The 8,498-nt window shown below is 34.1% G+C and overlaps 1 protein-coding gene across 1 annotated transcript; it reads left to right on the top strand.

The window, feature by feature from the left end:
* On the top strand, nucleotides 1–1,050 carry LOC134376558 (olfactory receptor 5T1-like). The gene has a single exon (XM_063095063.1). It carries the CDS (start codon nucleotides 4–6, stop codon nucleotides 1,048–1,050), a length of 1,047 nt encoding a protein of 348 aa, XP_062951133.1. The 5' UTR covers nucleotides 1–3.
* The last annotated feature ends 7,448 nt before the right edge of the window (nucleotides 1,051–8,498 follow it).

Below are 8,498 nucleotides of genomic sequence, written 5' to 3'. Positions count from 1 at the left end.
GAAATGGAAGGATTGTCATCAGAAGAGAATATGTACAGTATGAAGTTGAAGAACGTAACTGAAGTCACCATGTTTATACTGATGGGCTTCACAGATCAATTTAAGCAGCCGGTCATCCTATTTTTACTATTTCTTGCAATCTATCTTTTTACTCTGGTGGGAAATTTAGGACTGGTTGTATTGGTCATTAAGGATTCCAGGCTCCACAATCCCATGTATTATTTTCTGAGTGTTTTGTCATTCTTGGATGCCTGCTATTCTACAGCTGTCACTCCAAAAACATTGGTCAATTTCCTGACAGAGAATAAGTCCATTTCAATACCTGGATGTGCAGCACAGATGCTTCTCCTCGCTACTTTTGGAACAACGGAATGCTTTCTCTTGGCTGCAATGGCTTATGATCACTATGTAGCCATCTACAACCCACTTCTGTATTCAGTGAGCATGTCACCCAGGGTCTATCTGTCACTCATCATTGCTTCCTATGTCAGTGGATTTTTAAATGCTACTACACACACAGTGGCCACATTCAGGTTGTCCTTCTGTGGATCCAATGTAATTAGACATTTCTTTTGTGATATCCCTCCTCTCCTTGCTATTTCTTGCTCTGACACTCGCATAAATCAGCTTCTACTCTTCTACTTTGCTGGATCTATTGAGATAGTCAGTCTACTTATTGTCCTGATCTCCTACAGTTTCATTTTGGTGGCCATTCTGAAGATGCACTCTGCTGAAGGGAAGCTAAAAGTATTCTCTACATGTGGCTCTCACCTAACTGGAGTGACAATTTATCATGGGACTATCCTCTTCATGTATGTGAGACCAAGTTCCAGCTACACTTTGGAGCATGACATGACAGTTTCGATATTTTACACCATTGTGATTCCCATGCTGAATCCCATCATCTACAGTTTGAGGAACAAAGATGTAAAAGAGGCAATGAAAAGATGGTTTGAGAGAAATCAGTTTATAAATAAAGTGTATTTTCAGCATCGAGTAAACATGAAAGAACGTTGGGTGTCAGTTCATATTTCTATGGTCAGAAACTAGTGAAGAAAATGCCTTGTTTATAGTTGATAGTGTTTGCATATTTTAGAATATTTCCAACTAAAGCATTAAGCAGCCCTTTAATAAAGTATCTTTAAAATTGAGAAAAATTGTCACTTATATCTCAATTACTATGTTCAGTGGGATCCATATTAAATATTCTTCCATGTGAGTAGATTGCTGTTGTTAGTCATTGTGTAATTTTTCGTTTTCTGTAAATAGTGGTGTATATTTAGGTTCATGTTGATTGATATACACTCACTTTGCTTATAGTGAGTCTTCAGCACTCATTATGATGTTTCTTCCAAATTCTGAAATCCTTGCAAAGAACTTCCCAAATGGGAAGTCTTTTCCTTTCATGTGCCATCACACACTGAGAACCATCCATGCTTCTTGACATGTTTTTGCTACATTTGGCTCAACATCATATAGTTGTATTCCATTACTGATATCTTATTTAGTCACTGCTCAATTACAGAAATTAATTACATCTATTCTGAATCTACCAAAAACATACTGACTCTAGATGGTAATATTTGCTGACAGTATACTTCAGGACATGGAAAACAAAAATAAAGTATGGCTTATAAAATAAAGTACAACTAGTTCAGTGCCGTCATTATGGAAAGTAGTATGGAGGTTTCTCAAACAACTACAGATAGATCTACCATATGATCCAGCAATCCCACTACTGGTTAGATAACCAAAGAAATAGAAATCATCACTATGAAGGTACACTTGCACTCCCATTTTTATTGCAGCTCTATTTACAATAGCCAATATTAACTTAAATGCCCATTCAAGAATGACTGGTAAATGAAAATGTGGAATACATGTATAATGGACTATCACTCAGCTTTAGAAAAATAATGAAATTCTGCTATTTCAGCAATGTGGATGAGCTTGCAGAAAATTATGTTAAGTGGAATAATCCAGGTACAGAAAGAGAAATACCATGTGTCTTTACTCATAAGTGGGAGCTAATATTTATTGATTGAATATAGCTTTTTGTCCTCTAGTTTAAAATGATGGCTTAGGGGAAAAATACGTACATTTTAACACTAGATAAGGACTCTTAAGATAGGAGACAGGACCTCATATGATAACTATGACACTGAGTTATAAATTAACTTCTCTAGGAACCAGTAAATCATTTAAATTATAACAAGTCATGAAATATTTCATAGTATAATAAGGTAACCTTACTGTATGTCTGTTGCAGAATAATCTGGCAAATGGATTTATATTATTTACATACATTATACTCTTGTGCTTTTCAAATTATAAACTGCTGCATTTGAAGTGAATAAATTAAAATTTTTGAGATTACTGGAAGGTTGTTATTCAAAGTAATAAGAAAACTACAAAAATGTTATAGACACATGGAGACCCATAAAAAGTTTAAAGCTTTGTACGACGTCATGAGTCATACAATTTTGTGAATCTTGAATACAATTCTATAACTTACTCAGATGAAATGACATACACAACACAACATACAAAAACACACAGAAATATACACACACACATACACACATACACAAGTTTTTAGGACCATTATAGAGAAATTTAACATTAGTAAACAAAGGGAGCCCAACATAATGTTTATGTTTCTTTAATTTCTAGATGCTCCCAATGACAGCCAGGTTGGAAACAACAGATCAAGTTTCAATTTCTCATGTAATAGATAAGCAAATAGAAGACTGTAGTAATTAAATGAGTTGTGTAATAATTCATTTACCTGTTTCAAAAATCTTTGGAGATATTGCTACATGTATGTGGGATAGAAACTAAAGCATAAGTTGAGGGACTATAGAAGTATAAAGGGAAGCAAAGCCAAGGAAAAAAAATAAAGTATAAGGTTGTGATGAGGTTTGCACATATTTTAGAGTGTGTATAGAGTGTGCCTTCATGCTGAGGTGACAGCACAGGCAAAAACTGTATAAAGTGAGGAAACATGACACTGAGGATTCTCATCAGTGAACCGCTTTAAGATGAGGAGACAACAAAGATAGCCAGGCATGTGAGTAAACACTGATACAAGATAAGAGAATAACAATAACAAAAAGAAATACTAAAAATAAAATTGGGTGAAATGGACAAGAAAGGCAGAAAAAAAAATAAAGAAACGTCTCATTAATAAGCCGAGAAACTTCCCCAAAACACTTCCTAAAAAACAAACAAAAAAACAAATGCAAAGTGAGCAACAGAAAAGTAAATATAAGTGGATGATTTTTTTTTTGACAAAATTATATTAAAAACTAAATCTCCAGCTGCGCAAAAGCTTTTTAGTTTGATATAGTCCCATTTGGCTATTTTTCCTTATCCTACCTTTGCTTTAGAAGACTTCTCTACAAGTTTTTTGCCCACACCAGTGTTTTCAATCAGTTCCCTTTGGCTTTTTTGTTTGTTTTGTTGGTTGGTTGGTTCATTGTTTTTTTGTTTGTTTGTTTGTTTTTCCTAGTAATTATATAGTTTCAGGTCTACGTTTAAGTCTAATGTATTCTGAGTTGATTTTTATATATGGTGAGATAGAGGTGTACTTTATTTCTTCCGCATATGGATAACCAATTTTCCCAGCACTATTTATTAAAGAGGCTGTCCTTTTTCCATTGTATGTTTTTGGCACCTTTGTCAAAAATCAGATGGAAACAGTCAACAGAGTGAAGACACAATGTGCAGAATCTGATAAAATATTTGCAAACTATTCATTCAATAAGCAATTAATATCTAGAATATATAAGGGACTCAAACAACTCAATAGCAAAAATACAAATAATCTGGTTTTAAAATAGGCAAATTGCATGAATAGACATTTCTCAAAACAAGACATACAAATTGTCAACAGGTGTCACCTCTACCCCAGAGTGACAGAGATGCCCAAAGGATTACTCAAAGTCCATTTCTTCTGAGCAGTGAGAAGTGCTGATTGGGTTAATTTCCATGAACCCTCAAGAGAGAGGCATCCCTTGGGAAATTAACACTGAACTGTGGTCTCATCTCAGTATTTATTCTCCAGGCCATAAAGTTACAGAAAAGGAACATGTGTGGCTACAAAAAGAACAGTAAGATAATTGTCATGGCAACAATCATTAGGTTTAGTTGCAACAAGGACATCTGCCCTTGGAGCCAGCAATTTTGCTGTGTTACAATTCTTTATCTACAACAGAGACTTTAGACTGTCCGTTTGCTGTCTTTTGCAAGCTTAACATTCCTATGTGTAATTTTAAAAAGTTGGTCTATACCTGTAATTACAGGGCATTGGAAGCTAGGCCCTGTGAAATACATTTGCTTTATTAATTTAGTATACTCCATAAACAGACACATTAAAAATCTTCAACTTCACTATATCATCAGGGAAATGCAAACAGAAACCACAATGGGATATCATATCATCTCACCTCAGTTATAAATGACTATTATCAAAAAACAAAAAATAAATGCTGTCAAAGATGCAGAGGAAAGAAGCTCTTATACCCTGTGGGTGGAAATGTAAATTAGTACAGCCATTGCAAAAAATAGCACAGAAGTTCCTCAAGAAACTGGAAATAGAACTATTATATGATCCAGCAATCCCATACTGAGTATTTATCTAAAGGAAAGAAAATTAGTATACCAGAGAGATACCTGTACCTCCAATGTTTACTGCAGCAGTATTCACAATAGGCAAGACATGGAATTAACCTAGGTGTCCGTTGGCAGATGGATGGTTAAAGAAAAGGTGCTATATAAACAAAATGAAATACTATTCAGCTGTAAAAAGAATGAAATTCTGTCATTTGCAACAACATGGATAAGCCTGGAAGACATTATGTTAAGTGAAAAAAGCCAGACACAGAAAGAAAAAACACCACATTTTCTCAGTCATATGTGGGAGCTAAAAGAAGTGATCTTATAGAAGTGGAGAGCAGAATTGTGGTTCCTAGAGGCTCGGAAGTGTACAGGGGTGGGAGATAGAAAGACATTGGATAAGGGGTACAGAATTACAGCCAGACAGGAAGAATATTTTCTACTATTCGATAGCAGTGCTAGCAGTCTATAATAACAACAATTTATTGTCTATTTTCAAATGCCTAGAAGCAAGGAGTTCAAATGTTCTCATTGCAAAGAAAGGACAAGTGTTTGCACTGATGTATAAGCTAATTAGTGTGATTTGATTATAATACAGTATATACATATATCAAAATATTACTATGTACCCCATAAATATGTACAATTATTATGTCAATTAAAAATAAATTAATATAAATAAATAAGAATACATAAAAAAGGGTCTTAATTAAATATTGAAAAAAGAGTTTGAAAGGTCAAGGCACTCAACAGCAGCAGAATCTTGTTGGATCAGCAGTTTGCTCCAGGTGCCAAATTAACAGGGTAAGGGAAGTTTTAACAAGACCTATCACATGTGAAACCCATGAATTTTCAAAAAACTGCTGAAAGGATGGGATAATTTACTTAGTGATTATTCAGCAAAATCAAGTTAGAAAAATGGAAAAGCCCTTACATGTTCCGAGGAGCAGGTAAACAGCAACTTGATGAAGGTATCACAAATGGACTGTGAAAGACTGAACGGGTGCTCTGGAGAATTGAAGATATCAGAAACATGCAGCACATGATCCCTTTCAGTAGGGCAGGTCTTCACCTTAAGGAAGAAGATGAAAGAATGTCAATTGTGTAAAGCAGTAACCCTGGAAAGAAAAGACCAGTAAGGGAGGTGGATTCTGGAAGGTGTAGGTCTCAGACCATGCTGTAGAGCAACATAAAATGACTAAAGTGCAGAGGACATCTTTGAAAGGCAAGACATGTCTACCTATGGTGCTCAAGAAACAACAGGTAGAAAGTGCTCATGACTCTAGCTCAGCACTGAGAGTTATACAATAACATTTTTAAGGGCATCATAAAATCATGAGAGTGATTCCTTGAGCATGAAACTGGAAAACTAAACCTTGATGCATTACCAACTTCATATGCACCCCCTTCTGATATGCAAGATGCCCATAGCATTTAAACATAGAGGGAGCAAGAGAATCACAGCTGAACTCCATTTAATGATATTTAAATGCAGAAAGATAAAATAACCAAATAATGTTTTTAATGTTAATAACATCATAGCACAACATAATGAAATGTAGCAAGCAAATGAATACTATATTAAATACATCTTAAAACAATGTAATACACATTAAAAAATGATTGAAGGTTAAAGAAAATCAAATATATCTGAAATGAGTGATTAGACATCAGTAGGGTGCAAAAAGATGGTTTATAGAACCCACAATTATAAATGAAAGTAAAAAAAAAATATATTGGAAGTAGTCAACAGGTATTTAGTAAAATACAATCTAGTCACCCTAGAGAGCACGAAAGGACAGAATATGAAAATGAGTGGTATAAAAAGATGAATTTTTATAAAAAGATGAATTTCTTTAAAGTAAAGAAAGAGAATTAAAATTTTGAGAGAAACTTAGAACCTAAATGCACTAAACTACAATTTTCAAAATATTAAGGCCATGAGTCATATACACATAAAATTAGTGCATAGCAAATATTTATTAACTGTCTCATTAGTGGGAGAATCAATAAGACTCATTTAAAGGGCATTTAGGGGCTTGCCAGCTACCTCACTTGATTACAGCTTAGTGTTGATAACATCAAAGACCAAGATCCCATCCCTGTACTGGCCAGATGCCAAAAAGAAAGAAAAAAAAAGAAGCTGAAGTGCTTTTAAATCAAAGGGGTTTATTGAACTTCTTAGAAAATGTACAGAAAAATAAGGATTTATATCTTTTTTCATATTATTGTTGAAAATGTGCACAGAGAACAGTGCGTGTAATATAATTGCAGGACTCGATGGAAGTTTACAAGCAGAACATCACCCTGTGGATAGGACCAAGATGAAGAAGCACAACATTGCCAGGATCCCTGAAGACTCCCTTATACTTTCTTCTTGTCACTATCCCCTCATTGTGAAGCAAAGTGTAATTTGTATGACAAAGATTTTACTGTTAGAATTATTATGTTTTAATATAAATTTATAAAATTCCACTCTCTATGGGTGCCAATTATGTGACTTCTGTCAAACACATACAATTGTGATAATACAATCAAACTACACAACATTTCCACCTTTGTAAAAAGTCCTTTTATACCTCTCTGTAGTCAATAACCTCCGTCAATCCTCCAGTCCTGGCAACAACAGATGTTTTCTCCATTTTTGTATTTTTCCTTTGCCCAGAATGTGATGAGTGGAATCACATTGCATGTGTGCTTTTGAGTTTGGCTTCCTCCACTGAGCACGATGTATTCCAGATCTGTTCACATACTTCGTTGTATCAGGAGTTTTATTCATCGCTGAGTAGTATTCCTTTCTATGACTGTACCACAGTTTATCCAGTCTTTAGTTGGTAGACATTTGGAGTATTTTCAGTTTGGAGATATTGTGAACATAGCTACTATAAACATTGAAATACAAGTCTATGTACATACATACATATGCTATTTCTGTAGACTAAATAACAGAGATTTCTGAGTCATATTTTAAAAAGTATATGTTTCACTTTATAATAAATTATCAGATTGTTTTTTAAAGCGGCTGCATCATTTGAATTCTTACCAGCCTTGGATGATAGTCTCAGGTACTCTGAATGTTTGAAAGTATTCTGTATTGTCAGATATTATTATATTTTAAAATTTTGCTCATTTTAACACGTATATAGAATTACATCATAATTTTAATTTAATTTCTTTTCAATTTGATATTTAACATTTTTTTGAATGTATCTTCTGTGGTGAAGTGTCTGTACAAATTTATGCACATTTTTATTTATTTTGTTTTCACAGTATTCAGTTTTGAGAATTTCTTATATATTCTGGTTACATGTTCTTTACTAAGTAGCAAATGTTTTCTTCAAGTCTGTGAGTTGTTTGTTCATTTTCTCAACAGTTGTCTTTCACAAAGCAGAAGATTTATATTGTGATGAAGTACAATATAGCATTCTTATCTTTTGGTTCATGCATTTTGTGCTTTAAATAAAAATGTGCAATTAAGAAACTAACACATGGTCACACAGATGTTTTTCTATGTTCTCTATAGAAATGTTATATGCATAACATTAGGTTTTGTATTAATGTCTGAGATTCTTTTTGAAACTCATTTTATAAATGGCATAAAGAATGAGTCGATGTCTCTTTTTCTGGTATAAGACTGTTCAAATTTTCTTTTTCTTTCTTTATTTTATATTGTTTATGAATATTCATGAGATACAAAGCTGACTGTCACCCCTCATGCTAAAGATGTGCAGGCCAGATCCATACTGGCAGTATGCCCATTACCAAAAATTGTATTTTTACACCATGTCCACCACCTAATTATCCCCAGCCTCCCCCCCTCCTTCTTTCCCCTCCTCTCCACTTTGTATCCCCAGGTAGGTTCTCTCCCTCTGCAAGTCTAG

The sequence above is a fragment of the Cynocephalus volans genome, chromosome 4 (genome assembly GCF_027409185.1).
Source record: "Cynocephalus volans isolate mCynVol1 chromosome 4, mCynVol1.pri, whole genome shotgun sequence".
In the NCBI taxonomy this organism is placed as follows: domain Eukaryota; kingdom Metazoa; phylum Chordata; class Mammalia; order Dermoptera; family Cynocephalidae; genus Cynocephalus; species Cynocephalus volans.
Note: the sequence above shows the minus strand (reverse complement) of the source record. Positions and strands in the feature narration are given on the sequence as shown.

Excerpts from the sequence above, each read along its gene's own strand:
- LOC134376558 (XM_063095063.1), top strand. The coding sequence starts at position 4 with ATGGAAGGATTGTCATCAGAAGAGAATATGTACAGTATGAAGTTGAAG.